Consider the following 20,036-nt stretch of genomic DNA (forward strand, 5'->3'; position numbering starts at 1 on the left):
TTTAATCAGGGCCATCACCATTCTGAAACATTCGGTTGGCTCTGATAAACAGCGCGAACAAGAAAAACCACGCAATAACCGAAGAAACAACTACGTTAGGTAATAATACGCGGTGTACCGGTCGATAGGACTTCAAGGTTACGAGATTGCCGATACATATATACCGCGTATTATTCCATAATCAAAACTTTTAGTTTTCCCCCAGTTAGTGACTGTCTTTTTTACTTATTCGCGTTTTTATAAACGAAGAGACAGTAACGTCTCACTACTCTGTACTCAGTTTTATTTTAAAGTATTTTTGAATTCGGCTGACAATAATTAGCAGTATAATAATTAGTTTACCTTACATTTAGGTGTTTAAGTGTTTATTTATTTTCACGAACTCACTCGGTTCAATGAGCGATGCCCGAATCGAACCGAGCAATTTTACTCGGAAACCGTTTCGAGCGAGTTATGTTTTGAGCGAGCCTTAGACGAGACGAGTCTTAAACGAATCAAGCTATACATGAGTCGAGCGCAACTCAAATAAGGCTCGGCGAGCTAAAACGTCACCCGAGCCGAGTCAGTTTTAATCGAGCCTATGTCGAAGCGAGCCATAAATGAGCTGAGCGCATATCGAGTCGGGACATAACCGAGCCGAGCCATTTTCGAACCAAGCTAGAAAACTCCGACTCAGCTCGCTCATTGACACCTCTACTAATTCCTAGCAACTGCGAAAGCGGAGATTTCGAGAAACTGCGTACGCAATGATTAACCTTTGCACGGAAAATGCGAACGCGATCGCAGGACAGACATGGTGATTGTATAACCCCTCCTAGGGGAATTTGTCCCCTAGGAGGTAAATATGCTTAGTAAAAGGAAACAATTGGGTCCAAGGAATAATAGAAACTGCACATTGCCCGTTTTTCGTCGTTTTGGAGGGCCAATAGGCGCTTAAATAAATCATCCTCCAAGGAAATCGCCAGGGAGTAATATTTCCGAGAGCCAGGACCTGCAAGTTATTTATTATATAGTGCTTGTTGAAATAATTGAAACATTTCACCTGTAAACCGACCGTCGTGTTTTTGTCAAGCCTTATTATGTCAAAAAGGCTACTTGGTTAAAAGGGAACGCCATGGGTAACGCTTGTAGCTGCCATGAAGTTGAAAAATTTAAATTATTTTAACAAGCACTATATATACATTGATTTGCAGGTCCTGGCTCTCGGAAATATTACTTCTTGGCGATTTCTTTGGAGGATGATTTATTGAAGCGTCTATTACTCGGAAGCAATACATTTTGGGAGCCATTTTCGACTCAATATGAATTTATTCATTCTACCCAGAATGAATAAATTCATGGTGCCCTATTGCATAATTGCAGAGGTAAACTATGGTGTACAGTTAAGTAAATAAATATGAGATAAATGAATCTTTAATTTACCAAAAGAGTGTTTTTCACAAAAGCATACAAATAAAACTGGACAAAATATGACTAAAACTCTTAAGTTTCTTTTAAAATAAAATCATAAGTTCAAAATATAAAAAATCTAAATGACTTAAGTTATTAATTATTATCAACGACTGCATTTTACTGTGGCACTTGAGTTAGTTTAAATTTTTTCACAAAATCCAAATTAAGGTAGTTTGACATGTTTTAGTCAAATCAAAACTGAAAATTTCAACTAAGTTTCACAACTAGCGTTGTATTTTCACTGTGATACATTCTAACGTGGTTTTTTAAATCTTGCTTTCTATTAGGCACGTCCCGATTCTGAACAAGCGAATGGCCGGTCAGTGCTGTGAATTTGTTGATGTCTTGTTAAATTGCTTTTCTTTCTAGTCGCGTATTTGCAATCAGGGCATTGATGGTATTTTTGACCAGAGTGGCAAGATTCGTGCTCTTTTAATTCAGCATGTCGTTTGAATGACAAACCACACTCCTGGCATGGGTATGGTCTCTTTTCAGAATGAGTTTCTTGGTGCTTTTTAAATTGAGGCTTGGTTGTGAAGGAACTTTGACACTGGTCACATTGAAATTCACGCTTACCGGTGTACAAAGCTATATCTTCGGCTGATAATCTGATTAGTTTGACGTAACACGATTCAGTGGAACTTTTCAGTTTTGATTTTACATTAAGTTTCACAACTAGCTTTGGTTGTTTCTTTGTGCGAGTAACTCGTGTTGGATTTTCGCTGTGGTACATTTTAACGTGGTTTTTTAAATCTTGTTTTCTAGTGGCTGCATAGCCGCATCCCGATTCTGCACAAGCGAATGGCCGATCAATGCTGTGAATTAGTTGATGTCTTGTTAAATCGCTTTTCTTTCTGGTCGCGTATTTGCAATCAGGACATTGATAGGATTTCTGACCGGAATGGCAAGATTCGTGCTCTTTCAATTGATCATGTCGTTTGAATGACAAACCACATTCCTCGCACGGGTATGGTCTCTTATCAGTATGAGTTTCTTGGTGCCTTTTTAATTGAAGCTTAGATACGAAGGAACTTTCACACTGGTCACATTTAAACTCATCCTTTACATTGTGCAATTCTTTGTGGCGGTGAAAATTGCTTTTTTGGATTGTCACAAAATTGCAAAACCTGCACTTGAAATGCGTTGTGGCATTGCCAAGGTGCGTTTTCTTATGGTTATCCATGTGACTTTTCCTAATGCAGGTGTAGTCGCAATGTGGGCAGGAAAAGTTTTTCCCACCACCAGTATGAATTAGCTCGTGAGTCTTCAAGTGGCTTTCGTTATTAAACCTAGCATCACACTCTTCACACTTAAACGGACGTTCTTTGGTGTGTATTCTCTCATGCCGAATTAAGTTGAAAGACGATGCCGTGGCAAAATCACATAAATCACAAAAGTACTTTTTATCCTTGGGAGCAGTTTTCTTTGAAATGGCTTTCTTTTTGGACGCTTTCTTCTTTGTAGGTGTCATGTTACGTCACTTCTTACTTCTGACTGTGTGTAGAGTTACAGCCAGGAAAATCTCAATTAATTCTGCAAGTAGCAATAAAAAAATTTGGTACTGAATTATTCATGTATGAGTGGGGGAATATAAGGCAGAACACCATAACAAAACGTTATAGATACCAAGTAACTTGCTACATTTGATTAAAGGTATAGTTAGCATAAATTTTAGGAATATAGCCTCTAGTCTTTACAGTAGACCCCAACAATATTAGGGATTGCCTCCGCAACAAAGACGATAAAGATGCACCAAAAAATTAGTACTTGTCTACCACAGTTAATTATTATAATAATCAGCTAGGCTAACCCTTACCAAATAATAAGTGGTCTAAGAACTATTTAAGTTGGTTTTAAGTTTGTATTTGAGACAAATACCAACTAAAAACCTACTTAAAAACAACTTAACACCAACTTAAAACCAACTAAAAACTTACTTAAAATGTTACTTAATAAAGAACACTTAAAGCCAACTTAAAATGTTACTTAATAAAGACCACTTAAAGCCAACTTAAAAAATAATATGTAATTTTCTGACTACTAAAAACCAACTAAATACCAACTTAAAGAAAGAGGCATTTTCCCACCAACTTAAAACCAACTTATTACCAACTTAACTAGTTTACTGAAATATGCTGACCACTTAAAACCAACTTAATATCAACTTAAATGTGAATACCAACTAAAAACCAACTTATTTTTTGGTAACGGAATACCCAACCCACCTTGCGCCCAAGTCATCTAGCGACTTTTAATGCCTATAAACAGGTGGCCGGGTTACAATGTGTAGGAGGGTGATAGCAAGCCCTACATGCCACGCGAGCCAACAGCTCTCTACACTAACTATTACCGTTAACTTCTACAAGTTTTTATGGAAGGGGAAACAGAAGAACTCGGGGGAAAACACCTTAAACCAGTGGGGATAGAACTTTCAAAGTCAACGCAGAAGGAGTTGTTCCGAATTTCGCCCAGTGCCACAAGTTGGGATCGAACCCGGCTCCTCATGCTGCGAGGCGAAAGCGCTAACCACTCCGCCACCCCACTCTTAGTAACCACAGTGCAACTCTTTTGGTTTTTGATTGAATGACCCCTTACCAAATAATAAGTGGTCTAAGAACTATTTAAGTTGGTTTTAAGTTTGTATTTGAGACAAATACCAACTAAAAACCTACTTAAAAACAACTTAACACCAACTTAAAACCAACTAAAAACTTACTTAAAATGTTACTTAATAAAGACCACTTAAAGCCAACTTAAAACTTACTTAAAATGTTACTTAATAAAGACCACTTAAAGCCAACTTAAAAAATAATATGTAATTTTCTGACTACTAAAAACCAACTAAATACCAACTTAAAGAAAGAGGCATTTTCCCACCAACTTATTACCAACTTAACTAGTTTACTGAAATATGCTGACCACTTAAAACCAACTTAATATCAACTTAAATGTGAATACCAACTAAAAACCAACTTATTTTTTGGTAAGGGGAGCTATAACGTAGCTCGAAAATTTATCCCTAGGGATTTAGATTTGCCATAGCAACAAAAAGAAATAAAATTTTCTCTACCTGACTTAACATGAGAGAATCACAGACTTCAAAACAAATTACAAAATTGAAAAAACTAAAATTATGAAAAAAATAGGTAAATTTGTGTATTTTCTAATTAACGTAAAATTGAACATACGGAAAAAAGTTTTTAATTTTGTAGTTATTTAATATCAGTAAAATTAAATTAATTTGAGTAAATAAAATTTAGCTGTATGAATTAACTGAGAACTTTCTGTACCCAGTGACTGACTCCCTTTCATGTACTCAACCTAACTGTTCCAAAATCCAATTAATTATACGATTACAACATGCATTTTTAAAAAATAATTTTGTTTGTGAATATTTTAATAGGTGTTTCTATAAAATACAAGAGTGCACGTGTAAATATTTTTCCTACATCACTAGCTATAGCTATTGAAGCTAGAAAGCATGCACTCAGAGTTGATAAATATTTTTAATTTTAAGTTCACGTGCCAATAAAGTACTAAAAAGCTTAAGCTTGTGACACGGAGAAAAACATTTTATACTTTTTTTATGGTTTCATTTTATAGAAACATCTATTAACATGTTATTATGAATTTATCTTACTAATTCTAAATTTAACTTTAGACCTTTTTTATGTAGAAATCGCAGTTTTTTTTAAAAAAATAATACAAATTTTCTCTAGATAAAATATCTCTAGAGTTATTAAAAATTACTTCCTATTTTCGAATTATATTATATTTTACCAAAATATTTTGCATTTACTCAACCTTACTTATCTTACTGTATTTTACTCACATTTATCGTAATTTATTCGTATATCCAAATTTGTTTAATTTTACCCAATTTAATGAACATGGGAATTTTTAATTTATTATGTAAAACTAATTATGTAAATTTTCAAGTTACATTAATCCTTAAGTTTAAACCAAATCAGTGAGAATACCCAAGGGGGTCTCCATTATCAGTAAATGGTTTTAAACAGTTCTATAGCAAACAGTCATTTTTGGTTCCAACCGTTAAATGGAATTTAAACTCTAATATTTCTGTTGCCCCCTTTCAAACTGTTTCAATGTTGTTCACTCCCTCCTTTTTAATGTTTTCGGCACTGCTCATTAGTTGGATGCAACTAAAACCCATAATTGTTGAGGTTTCTGTAATATTTTCCTCTAATGAGCCAAGAGGGGTGGGGATGCTTTGGACTAGAAGTATTCTGCTTTTATATCATATGCGTTATACATATGTTGCTTTTCACAGCACTGACAATATCTTTTTCCTGATAAATTACTCAACCTTGCTTATATTTACTATTGGCTATTAGGATTAATTCTATTGTGATTAACAGCCAATATCAAAGATATTTAGTAATTTTCAATAATGGTTAATTAAACTGGTGGCTTTCATCAAGTGCTTTCTCACTTTCAATCTACATTTACTATATTATGTATAATTAATGTATATAATTTTAAATAACTTTTGTGCATTAAATTTTTCCTTTTTGTTTCTAAGTTTGCATTCAATCTTTAGAATTAATTCAAGTTGGTTAAAGAACTGGATTAACTTATTTTTCCAGAACTAAAGGTTTATTTATATTGTCACTTGACAGGACGTAAAATAGTTTTAAAACTGTGTTTTAAATAAGCTTTTGAAAACAATTTAACCATACTTTGGGTATAAAGAAACATAAACCCAGAGGAAACACACATGTGGGATGAAATGTGTGTTGTACATGCGACATTCTAAAGGGAACAGATCATTCAAGTGATCTTCAACTTCTAGTTAACTATACGCGATACTACTTACCTAAATACACAGATTTTAAGGGGTACAAGGCTTGCAAGCCAGTGAACCCAAATCAATTATCAGTGAAGACCTGATCAATAAAAGTATAAATTACTGAGTTCAAAGCTTCTAGCGTTTTCCATTTAATCCATGGACGATAACTCATGTTCCATTGTGTTGATAGGGGTTAGATATTTAAATTAGAGATGGATTTGGAGGGAATATTGAGAACTTAAATGGGAAACACCATTGCACTGTGGTAATTTGGCCAACATAAAGGAGAGACTCGTCCATTCCATGGCTTGAAAGCTCGAGATGGCTCAAACCTTTTACGTAAAAAGGAATATTGCAGATCAGGTAATAGAATACTTCAGAGACATGGAAAATACAATCCTGTCTAATCCTATCAACCAAAGCTTAGAACATGACACTGAAACAACTGAAATTATTAGTCCCAAAGAATGCAAGGAGTCAGACTATTTCACAGCACAATAACTGTACAGGGGTATTAGTAGATTAAAAACTGGGAAAGCAGCCGGTAGTGATCACATTTATGCAGAATGCCTTCGCGCTCTGGGCCCAAAAGCTAGAGAACGCCTCAGGTTAATATTGAATAATGTTATTGACTCTGGAGAAGTGCCGGAAGCCTGGACGGAGGCTAGAGTCACTATGGTTTTCAAAGGGAACTACAAGGATGTAGATGACGTCGAAGCTTATCGTCCTATCGCAGTCACTTCTGTAATATATAAGCTGTACACAATAATGCTGAAAGAACGACTCTCAAAGTTCCTGGAAGACAATATGATACTCAGTGATGTACTGAATGGTTTCTGTCCAAACCGTAGAATGGCTGACCATCTGTTTGTGATAACCCAGCTCATTGAACTGTCTTTGGCCCAACATAGCGAACTGCAAATTGCATTCTTCGACATCAAAATACATACGATAGCATAAACAGGAAGCTACTATGGGATTGCATGAGACGCAAAGGAATCCCACTGGAACTTATAAGGACCATATCAGCTCTATATAAAACTTGTCAGTACAAATTGTCCATCGACTAAGTCACCACCCCTGCAGTTGCCAGCTTAGTCAGACTTAGACGAGGATGTCCTCTTTCCCCTGTGTTATTTGTCATTCTCTTAGCTGACATGGCTAAAAACCTTCTGACCACAAACACAGGATCTCTTACTGGCAATGTAGACCATAGCATATTGGTCACATGCCTGCTATATGAAGATGATATTGCTATTTTCGCTAACAATAACAAGGACGTGAAAAACTACTGGACATTTGTACAAAATTTGCTGGAGAAACGGGGCTATCCTTCAGTACACCTAAATCCATTCTAATGGTCATGAAGAATGGAAAACCAAACGCACCCTTGAAACTACAAGGCTCAACCCTAGAATATGTTAATAGTTTCAAGTATTTGGGTGTCACTTTTTCGTCAGGCGAGCACTATATGTCATTAATGGAGGATATACTAGTCAAACGGTGCAATAAGCTATGATGGACAGCCAGGAACCTTGTGGAAAGGTCGTACAACAAATACTCAGTTGGTCGGTTGTTATGGAAAATCGTCACAGTACCTGCTGTAACGTACAGGAATGAGGTGTTATGCCTCTCCCCAAGAGTTATGGATGTATTGGAAAGAACACAATTCGAGGTGGAAAAAACAGCTCTAAATGCGGGACCATTCGCGGCAAAAGCCTCGGTCCAAGGTGAAATGGGATGGTCCACAATGACGAACTGCGAAGCTCGAAGCAAACTATGTTATCTGGGCCATCTAAAGTTCTTACCAGACTCCAACCTGACAAAACAGATCATTAACTATATACGCCAGCATGAAGTCAGCACGAGTTGGACCAGACGAATAGCTCGACTAGACCGTGAAATCGGTATCGGTACATCTAGGGGCCAGGCCATGACTTATAAGGAATGGAAACAAGTTGTGACAACTGAAGCGAATGATAAGGCTATCTCTAATTGGCATGCTAACTAAACCCCACACAGAAGAGTTCTATAAAGGGACTTGGTAAAGTTGGTACAGTGGTTTGCTATTCCAGGTTAGAACGGGGGCACTGCTTACCAGTTATAGACAGTCCCAACTGTTTGCTTTTTCCCAACACTGCCGCCTGTGTGGGGCAACACAGGAAGACATCCGCCACATATTATTAGAATGCCCCGCAACTTCAACTGAAGATAGCTCCGAGTAGAAGGTAGCGCACACAGACAATGATATAAAACATATATTGGGACTTGACCTGGAACCAGCGGATGGTAGCCTCTATCCTCAGCCGTTGGAAAGTAAAAAAGCGGAATGTAAACACTTAAACCCTGAGGGATACAACCCGCAATTACCTCCTGTACATCGTAGGTTTTTATTTTGTTTGTTTGTTTTAATGTACCTTAAACGAAAATCCAAAATTGTTAAGAAAATGTTAGAAAACTTTATATAATTTTAAAATAACTTCTGCAGTGTTAAAGTATGCTATGTTAGCTGAGCTCACTTATGTAGAGCCGCCCTGTTTCAAAAGGGTGTCTTAATGACAGCAAGGATCCTAAATCCTTGATGACAGCTTCAATAAAAACCTTTAAACCTTTAATTTGGCACAATACCCAGCAATTTTAGTGACACATCCAATTTTCTCGAAATGTAGGCAGGCAAATCTGAAGTTCATTTCAATAGACTCCCAGCATGGACTAATTAATGTTTAATTAGTCCATGCTCCCAGGATAAATTTGATCTGGAACCTTAAATTATAAATACATTTTAAACAAACAAAATAAAGTATATGCATATTATTGAACGCATTTGATTATAAAATTTAGTTCATTACATACAAAAAATAGTTCTTTCTTCAAATTTCTTTGACTTTTTAATGCTTAATGAATGTTATTTGTTAACCACTTTAAGACAACCGGGACTACTGGTCGGAGTATATCCAGTTTCCCGCTAATTTTGCATTTTGGCGGGAAAACGAGAGTTGGCCATTTTCGTTATAACCAGGGTTGGACATAAGGCACTAGTCACGGCATTTGAATACTAAATTAAATGCTCTGACTACTAAAATAAATCGAAAAATTTACCTAAATTTTCATAAATAATGGAGAATATGGCGTATCATAAATTCATCATTCATCAATCCTATTTTATTTAAAAAAAATCACAACAAGCTTGTAGAGTTTGTAGAAAATCAAGAGTCCAGAGAGTCCACTGAACCTCATACAAGTTCAGGGGCGTGATTCTACTCTTATCGTTAGGAGTTAACGAAAGAAAATTTTCGTTGGCTCCATTGAAATTATATTAGCTAACGAAAAATTATTTTCGTTAAGTAGCTAACGATAAGAGTAGAATCACGCCCCTGATTCAGAATCTCTATCTCAAAGCGTCATTTGATGATATTATCAATTAAAATATTTTAAATTAGTCAAAGACTCTAAATTCTCTAATAGCGTATTCCATTGGGATGCTCGGAGCGCTCGACGAGTGCTCGGGATTTATTTTCGTTTTCCATTGGCAACGCCACTCGCTCGCAGATCAGAAAAAATCGCTCGGTCTTTCAACACCAAGCGATTTTTTCCGAGCGCTCGGATCACCAATGGAATGCGAACTTCATACACTTTAGCTTGACTTTCGGAAAATAGCAGACGATACGCCACTCTCTTAAAAATTCGTATTTCATTGAGAGCAGCGCTGGCGAGGAGTTTTGTCACATCGGAACTCGAGTAGTGACGTCACCGTATAATCCAGATCACTCGAAAAGCGGTCCCAATGGAATACGCCATTATTCATTAAAAAATTGTGAATGGCCAAAGTCATGTAACTCAAGTGATAATTAACTCCTGTTTTAATTCTGACGGGTAAAGAAAAATGATGGTTGCCGTTCTTGTTTTTATACCCCCACTGGCACTAGTCAGTGACTACTAAAATAAATTAAGATAGGAGGCTCACAATCAGGCTGACAACTAAAAAAATATCCTTATGTCTGGCCCTGGTTATAACTATGTCTGCGTTCAGTAACTCTCAAGAGACTCACTCATAGAAATATAAATTAAGACTAGAAGCACTGCCCTTTCCGCCAATCCCAAGGGAAACAGGCGAGCTAGAAGGCTGACATTAGGGTGGAATCGCGATGTACGCGCCATCTGACAAACGCATTAAACATTGTCGCCATGGCTACGACGCGAATTTCGAAGAGGGATAAAAAAAGGCGATCCACTGCGCATCACGTCGTGCGCAGCGGCGGTCTTTTCGTGTTTAAACTTTTGCGTCTTAAAGCATATCCGCAAAAATGGTTACAAACTGCCCTTTTTCACATTGTAAAGAGAGCTCTGGGAAAGAAATAAAATATCATTTCATAAGTATTTAATATTATAGTAAATATTTTATAATAATCTCGGAATAAGAGATTTTTGGAAATGGGTTTTAACGGTAAATCGCGAAAATTGGACTCCATCTTCAATTAGGCTTACTTCATATGACTTTGTGCACATAGTAAACATTTTCTGCCGGATGAAATTTACTTTCAAAATGGAAGGCACCATTTGAAAGCAAGTAAGTAAAAATTACCCTTTACATTCTGAAATAAAAAACTTACTAAAATATGAATAATTCTTTATTAAAACAAGAATTTGAAAGAGCTCCCAAAAATATCTATTCCAGAACAAAGCATATTTACATCTTCTAGAGTATGCCAATTTATTGATTTTGGTAATTGTAATTTAGTTTCCCTATTTATCCGAGGTTATTCAGAAAACTTACGGAAAAAGTGAACTACCGGAAACCACTCAATTTGACTTGACTAATACCATATGTAACATAATAACTCATAAGTATGCCATAAAAGCATTTTCGTTAATGAAACCTTGTTCACGGGATATGACGTAAATTACGTCACTTACAACTCCGTGACGAAATTCGCGTCATCAACTTTTCTGATGGGAAACGGAAGTTAGCGAAAATTCCTAGCGCGTTTCTGGCTTTGCCCATGACAGGTTTAGTTCGTGCCTCGCGATCACATGATTTCATTTCCATGGTAACCTTTTCAATAGCGCAAGGATTTTAAGCATTTTTGCATTTTGGGTCCGCTTAATGTATGTTCCGCGTGAAACAAGGTCTCATTGAATTTTTTTCAATGGAAATGTTATACAGAGGCATACTTATGAGTAATTATGTTACATATGCTAATACTGATGATAGTTTAAAAGACACTGAAAGCTAGGAGCAACAAACACAAGAAGAACGCAGCTATCCTTTAAACACGCTAACGAAGGGTTGTGTACGAATTTCATTTACGAGCGGGGGGGGGGGAGACAATTTCTGAATTTTCCACTTCCGACGGCAGCAGGCGCTAATGCATCTAGCCAATGAAAAACGTACACAAGAAAATCCACGACTTTTGACGGGTTGCGTTCTCCTTGTGTGGGGTGTTGTGTCTGTTGCTCCTAGGTGAAACCAAGATTTTGGAATCTCATGTAGGCATATTTTAAACCACACTAAAATAATTAAAATTTAGTTATTAACTGTGATGATTTTCAGACTTACAATGATTGTGCAAAGTTAACGTGGGACTTTAAGGGTGACACGGTAGATATAGTAGATTCTTGAGATTTTTATGATTTTCCTAAAGTTGTTTGAATAACTTAATATAATGTCAGATAAATAAAAAAGTTTTTAATACGTTGCTTACGATCTGTTTTATGTTATTCCACGTGACCATATTTACTTATTTAGTTTAAATTGTTTCTATGAGATGGCGCGACTATCGCGATTCCACTCTGATGGCAGTCTTCTAGCTGGTACGTCCCCGCCCAATCCAATCGTGCTTCTAGTCTAATTTCTATTTCTATGGACTCACCATAATTGAGTGAACGTTGAGTCCGGATAAGTATAATAATTGTACGCTTTTTCATCAGTGATTTTTATTTTATTTAAGATAACATTTACAAACCATTCATTCTTTCCTGTCATCCCCATAGAAATCTCATAGGTAACTAGAATGCTGCCGCCGATGGCCGAGCTTGTCGCCAGTTCATTTTGAACCTTCAGCCAATGAGAGGCCGTAGAGTGGTTCCGCCAAGGAGGATAATAATCCTCCTTGAGGATAATAATCCTCCTTGAGGATAATAATCCTTCTTGGTTCCGCTACTATCGCGGGAGTTAGGTGACGTCATTCTCTCTGCTGACATTAAATTCTTGGCAGAACCACTCTTTGAGCTCTGATTGGCTGAGATCTGGCTGTCGTCTGCCACGGCGTTTGGTCCATTTGAAAGTTACACGGCAGCATTCTAGTTATCTATGAGATTTCTATGGTCATCCCATTCGCAAACACATTCATACAGAGCGAGGGGGGGGACAATTTTGATCAGTTGGCATAACTAGGGCCACGCCAACGCGCCAACGGAGGGATACAAAGGGACAGGACAAGATACAACGTCACGTTTCACCAAGGATCCTATATGTTAGAAGGATATGAGGCGAGGGTCGAAAAATGGCAGCGCCGTCGGTGGGTCATGCGCGATAGAGAATCCGTCTTTAGATTCCGTCAAGGACAAAACACGGAGGAAGCACCACCAAAAATTGTCCGTGAGGGAATAGGAACAAGACGTCCCACGTTTAGAGGCTCTCTTAATATCGGCGGCGCTGCCGGCGTTTTGAAAACACGGACTGGCCGGGGGGCTACCTATCCTTCAGTCCACAGCCCGGACTGGTGACGAAACAGCCATGGACAGCGTAACAATCCTACTGCTGACAATCATACCCGACCCTCCAAATGACGCAGCAATAGATTGGGAAATAAAGGTTGGATGCTCTAGCATCCCCAGCAGACACCCAACCTATTTAGGGAGGGAGCCAATATGCCCATTAGAAAAGGTACCAAATGGCGGGACGATGGGCACACCGCGACCCTGTACCCCCGCACAGCTAGTACCGAATATCCCGGTGTGCTTCTAGGATCACGTCATGACGTACGACCTTGGATTAATAATAGTAGTTCCTACCTGGATATATCACTTGAAAAACGAACCTGACCAGCAAATGGCTTTTGCGACAGCAGCGCCGCTTCAGCGAAGTTAGCGGATAAAGCGAAGCTTATATTATTACTCCAAGATTCATGCGAGGCTTTCCGTTTAGATTTGAAACTGGAAATTACATATTGAGCCATATATTTATATGCCGAATAAACTCCTTCGTTTCTTTTCCCAGTAAGAGAGTGTTTTACGCTAGCCACTATCCCCTCCATTAATTGCCGAAGTTTTAATGGGTTTTTAAAGATCCATTAAAAACCACTCTTACATTTCGCAAATTTCCCGCAAGTCATGCATCTTCATTTTCAAAATATTCTTGTAATATGAGGACTATTTCTGGCTTTTACAAATTCTAAACCCTTTTTTTTTCAAGAAATATGTTTGTTGTGTCGCTTGAGATTATGATTTGGCGTATGTGGTACATTTTTCTGAACCAGTAAAGACCTGTACTTCGTATGAATTGTGTTCATATCTATATTTCTTAGCTTAGTTTCGTTTTGAAGAGGCAAGAGCGAATGTCTGACGATATTGACTATTCTTAGGTCACAATTTTTGTTTCCTGACGTTTAACCGATGTTTAAACGTTTCTCGTTTCATCACGAAGCCATGTTCTAACCTTGCTCACACTGTTTCACTTTGACTATAAATCTTGATTAGAGAGTAAGTTGCAAATTATTCGTTACCGCCTCAATTTTGTTATTAAACGAAGCGAGTACGTTGAAAGTACCCAAATACAAAGTTTCGTTGCTTTCCGCTTCGTAGTAATTAGAAATAATTAGTAAATGCCAAACATTTTGAATTTTATGGTGGTGATTGACGTCATTGACTACACGTTATTTCTCAGTGGACGCTATCCACAACATAAAATGTAGGTGCTACTGATTCCGTGGCCGAATCCGAAAAATCTTCTATAGAATTATGGGATTCTACTACTGAATTTTGTAAGTGGGTGCTTACATGGTTTTAAAAACACGCGCTTTTGCAAATATTTTTAATAAAATTAAGCGCATTGTGATAAGCCGTGTTTTAATACTCAGCGAACGTGATCCTAGTCAAGAAGCCTTTCGAAAAGACCTTGGCATCAAAAAGAACTTGCCCTAAGTAATTTTTTATCATTAAACTGTATGTTAACCATTTATCATTATTTTGAAACCTTTGATTTGTATTATTGATTTATATCGATGATAATTAAAATACGAGAAAAAGTAGATTAGTCCATAATTAAAAGGGATAATATAGCTAAATCCTAAACAAATTTGAAGAAATTAAAAAAACTTACTAATAACTCGTACCAATAGGTCTTCGAGCAAAAAACGCGAAACTCGGATCAAATTTTTAATGTTTAGGCTTAGTTTCTCCTTTAGATTTGACAGTCGCCTGCCAGATTTCCCGCACGGTTCTGATGAGTTCCAAATAGAACGAAACCGGTCTACCGTTGGAATTTCTGGCTATTTTATTTATTTTAAATTTAGTTTATTACTCGAAGATCTATTTGATCCGAGTTTCGCGTTTTTTGCTCGAAGACCTATTGGTACGAGTTATTAGTAAGTTTTTTTAATTTCTTCAAATTTGTTTAGGATTTAGCTATATTATCCCTTTTAATTATGGACTAATCTACTTTTTCTCGTATTTTATCTTCCTTCTCACAGTCCATAGGTGGTTTCTACTAACTTAACTCGTTGATAATTAAAGCCTTTTTAAAAACTAAAACTATAATTTAGAGAGCGCGCTAAATTGGCATAGCCATATTATCTAACAAGGACATTACAAGAACCATCTTGGTAGGATAGTGGGGACTATATAATCTACCAGATGCAGTGGGAAAAAATTCAGACAGAATCATAGTCCATGACTAATCGTTCAGAATAAAAGCCGCAGCGGGGCGCTGCAGGTAAATTTCATTTTAATCTAATATATAAAGATGATTGTTTGTCCGCTATAGGGATCTACGGTACGGGGGTATATAAATCTTTTCAATTTTCAACTTAGGTCGGCCACATTTGGTATACTATCTCATGGTACCCTGACTGTGGTTTTCGACTGTTACGGTCGGCAAAACAACTTTAATTAATTGAATTAATTTAATAATTAGGTATATCCGCTATACACTCTTTTATATCCTTATTTGTGAGAGCTGCCATTTTATTACATTTCTGATTTCAAATAGTGCATGCAAGGCCGCTTCACGCGGTCAAGTGCACGCGACGTCTCGAGCTGATGAGCACGTGCAGGCGCCCTTGCCTGTACTATTTTAAATAAGGCCTGTAATGAAATGGCCGACTTCGTAAAAGAGTGTATTGACGCTAGCATAAACTCTATTTATGTCTTATTCAACTTATTAAAAAGGTCCACGCGCTACTTGATATTTTAGCGTAAACGGGCTCGAGCGATTTCGCGCGTGCTCTCCGAAATAAAAACAAATGCACGAGCCTTTTACACTAAAATATTAAAGAGCGCGTGGAACATATTAACAAGTTTGTACGCTATAGGAATCTATAGTTTTCAACTTAGGTCAACCACACTTGGTATACTGACTGTGGTTTTCGACGGTTACGGTCGGCAAAACAACATTAATTAATTGAATTAATTTAATAATTAGGTATATCCGCTATATACAAGCTACTACACTTGGATCTTATCCAAAAAACCGAGTTTCTTAATTGAAAGTTTCGTCACTGGCGCTTTTTCCTTGGTTAGACAAATATGCATATTTCCCGGGAAATACCGGGTACCCTAGCTAGTATTTAATAAACTTAACGACAATATTTCATCAAGTGAGTTACATTTTCGGAAAACCCATCATCACATGAACGATAAATATATAAAGTAGTTAAGTTTCTATTCCGAAAGTCTATTTGATATCTGGGCTATCTTCATAGGCGCGCGCAGGCTTTTCGTCAGGTCGGGCCAAGGTTATTTTTGCGCCCCCTTTGTATGTACGCCCTGTGTCAAAATTCTGTATATATTATCAAGAACTCATAGATGTACTAAGAACTATGAATTAATGGAATGCATGCCGGCGCAGGGGAAGATGCTATCGTTCATAGTTCTTTGTGCATCTATGTCAAGGGCGTATTTAAGGGGGGTTTTGGGGTTCAAAGCCCCCCGAAATGTTGATGACCGGGGTGGGGGGGGGCTTAAAAATAAAATTCACAGAACCTCCGTCAGCACCCCCCGAAATGAAATCCTGGATACGCCTTTGATCTATGCGTTCTTGATAATATATAAATAAGATTTTAAGAGACATATACCAAACACATTTTTTATTGTTAACTGAGATGCTACAGCTCTAATCTGCGCGAATGAGAAACACTACTCTTAAAATTTTCTATCACTTTATCAAAGTCAACGTTTAAAGCTCTATCTTGTTCTATATATGGCAGCATATATAGTGGTGGGTCTGTCCTGCGACATTGTGGTTCTAACCTTCGTAACACCCCATCGCTGTCGAAGAATCTGGACGCGACCTTAATAATTTAATTTCGGCTTCTAGCTGACATTTTGAAACAAAAAAATTACGTTGCAATAGATTAATATCACTCGTGGTTGGTTTTAGTTCCAATAAATTTGAAACTGCATTAATTATTTCGCAACTTTCTTGTTCAAACCTCTCTGTTATACCTAAAATCAAACTGTCCAGCATCGGGTGGAACAAATTGCACCTTAATTCTTCTTCTTTCGTTTGCGCATGATATTGGTTTTTGTGGTGTTCATCTAACCGTCGTGAAACTTTTCGTTTCTTTGGTTGGGGAATTTCTATTCCGTTCGCTTCACATTTTTCAGTGACTTCCTTAAAACCTTTACGGAAAACTTCGGGATCACTTCGTATTCCTTGCAGAGTTGATTTTAGATAATTTACCTCATTAAACGCAATTAGAATGTAAATTTTTGGGTCTTGTAAAATTCTGCTCACTTTCACTATTAATTGAAGAATAGGATGAACAACCTCTAAGCAACAAACAAAATCAAAACTCTGCATTTGAGACAAAACTCCTTTCCCTTTGGCTCTAATTTCCGGGTCTTTAGTTGAAGACATAATCTCCGTAATAGATTTTACGATTGCTGGGTATTGTTCTCTAACCGACGCGGCAGCTTCGGCTCTGTACGCCCATCTTGTTGTTGATAAAGATTTAAGACTTTTTAACGCAATTCACATTTCATTTCTAATCGCTTCAAAAACGGCATGGCGAACAGAACTAGCTTCAATAAAATTGTGAAATTTTTTCGTTAGGAATAACGCATATTTAAAGTACTGGCTAGACTCGGGACGAGTGACAATGACATTTCCGCACGTGTATCAAACGAAGTTTTTTAATACATTTGCAAGAAAATGATAATATTAATATATTTAATATATTAATATATTTAACTGTGCTGCGTTGCGGATATTTCAATTGATTTTTACGTCTTACTGTTTATTTCTTAATGTTGCGCTCCTTTCGTAAGAAGGGAATCGAGTCCTAAGGGGGGTTTGAACCCCCTACCCCCCCTTATATACGTCCTTGATAATGTTTATGTTTTTATTTATTTCTTTGCAACGGGCTTGCACACCGCTTAATTCTCTCGCCATTGTTGAAGCCCCGTCAAAGTAATCCAAATTTATGAACTAGTTCATCTATTGCATTGAAAATAGTTTGAGCATTAGTAGATAAAAGCCTTTCCATTGATAAAAATATTTCAACGGGTCGCTTGTTTCGTCGCACATTATTGATATTTTCTTCCTACAAGAGCCTCTTTTATATCTTATATCATTACATTATGAACCGACGAAATCAAACCATTTTGAATGTGATTACTGGTGTACGTTGCGTTTTTTGGACCGTTTTGTAAGTGCGATTTCATTAGGGGGTCGTACCTACCGAGTAATTAAGCTATTTCAACAAAAAGACCGCGATCTGGACTTAATTTTGATTCCAAGTGTCCTCTAAAGGGTTTACAACATTTAGCAAGTAAAATGGTTAAATCAATAAAGCGACGCAGGATATCAGGGTTTCGGAGTATCTTAGTCTCCCTAATAGTTAATGCCTTCGCAATTTGATTATCTAGTTGTTCTTCAATAGGTTTTCCCTTTTTATAGATCTGATATGAATCTTTGCTTTGTAAATGATGTTCACTTTGTTGATGCGAATTAAAGGAACGCGTTGCATTCTTCCAGTTTGTAAACCCTGTTTGTGCGAAAGTCAAATGATTTGGATCTGAAATTGTTGATGGGAAGCAACGACACATGAAACAGAACGGGGCATCTTTGACGGAGCTGTACTCGAGCCAAGTGAAACGGTTATACCAAGAACTTTTTAAGTTCCTTAAACGAGAACCGAATGGTCTCGGAGGAGATTGTTCAAAAGCAGGTTTTCTGCTTTTAATCTATTTTAGCGCTCCTTTCTACATTCGGCACCCGACTTACGCTTTGGCTTAAACATTATTTATACTAAACTATGTTCATAACCCTTACAGTGTCTCACAGACTGAATCACTATTCACTAACACTCACAGTCATACCGTTATTGAACTACAGCCTAGTACACTGCCTAGTGCCTACTTCGTGATAAATGGATAATCGTGCGACTCGTAACCGCAGCGACGCGTCCGACTCAAGGTTCGTAGGGAAAAATACACCATTGGGTCCGACTGGTTTCTTTCTCGGTTTTATGTATATTTTATATTTTCAAAGTGAAAAAGAACACACGACGATTGTTAAAAAAGTGTTTGGACAATATTGCAGCCCCTCTATTTCTATTAATTTTGCGACTTTTGCTTTCCACACTTTTTCAATTTAAAGTCCTTATTTTCTCAATGTTTGCGCCCCTATTTTCCGGATGTTTGCGCCCCTTAGGAAAGTTTCAGATGAGGCCATGGCCCGACCTGGCCACTCCCTGCGCACGCCTATGGCTATCTTCGCTTGGATCTTGACAAAAGACACGGAGATTTTCCTTGAACGTAACTCTGACGCGTTTACGTTGAGTTTCTGACAGTACAGAATTTGGTTGTTCGCTACTATTTGGTACATCTATTTTCTTCCTTCTAGCTATATTTATAGACGTTTGATATTGTTTATGGTAAAAGCTAATGTTTCCCTTGTTGCAAAACAATTTGAAGCACTTTCTATGGTAGAAAACTGCGTTTTCTTCGGAGATATCTATGGCTTGTTTAAAGCAAGTGTCGCCTCTATCATTGGCACCTGTATTATGATAAGGCCCTTGTTATTAGAGATGACAATGTATCTATCTGATTCTTCGAAAAAATGACTTTACTGGAGAGCGTGGTGCCCTCTATTATTGGCCAAGGAAGCTAAAATTCAAAATAGCGAAACAATAACGTCGTCAGAGCAGTGGCGGAGCTCGGATTAGTAGCGCCCCCACGCCGCGTAAGATCTTACGCCCCTTTCTATATATATATATATATTTACGTGACGGTACTTAGACAAAACTACATCGAATATCCAGTGGCGGCGCCAGGGGTAGGCTACGCAGGCTACAGCCGAAGGGGAGCGCATTCGCGTTTTTGCCCGGCGTTCCTTTTGGGAAAACTCGCTAGCTCTCGTTCTACCGGGCGAGTGACGTAGCTGGTTGACGGTTTTCCTGTAGACACGGAGAGTAGGGGGTCTTATAAGTACCGTGTAGTTTGTCTGTCATGGTTAAAAAAAATCTGTGCAAAAATGTGGTGAAATTGCATAATCTTGGGAGAATGTGAAAGAATATAAATACGTTGGAATTATTTGTGGGTTTTTCAATTA

At 37.5% G+C, this 20,036-nt stretch overlaps 1 protein-coding gene across 1 annotated transcript; it reads right to left on the bottom strand.

Moving 5' to 3' along the window:
* Positions 1-1,540: 1,540 nt before the first annotated feature.
* On the bottom strand, positions 1,541-8,970 carry LOC149925544 (uncharacterized). Its single transcript, XM_090160310.1, has 2 exons — positions 8,891-8,970; positions 1,541-2,985 (listed from the first exon to the last, which is right to left on the bottom strand). Exon 2 carries the CDS (start codon positions 2,921-2,923, stop codon positions 1,736-1,738), a length of 1,188 nt encoding a protein of 395 aa, XP_090016436.1. The 5' UTR covers positions 2,924-2,985; positions 8,891-8,970; the 3' UTR covers positions 1,541-1,735.
* Positions 8,971-20,036: the final 11,066 nt, after the last annotated feature.

Source organism: Leiobunum rupestre, chromosome 10 (assembly GCF_980474605.1).
Source record: "Leiobunum rupestre chromosome 10, qqLeiRupe1.1.hap1, whole genome shotgun sequence".
NCBI classification, from domain to species: Eukaryota; Metazoa; Arthropoda; class Arachnida; order Opiliones; family Sclerosomatidae; genus Leiobunum; species Leiobunum rupestre.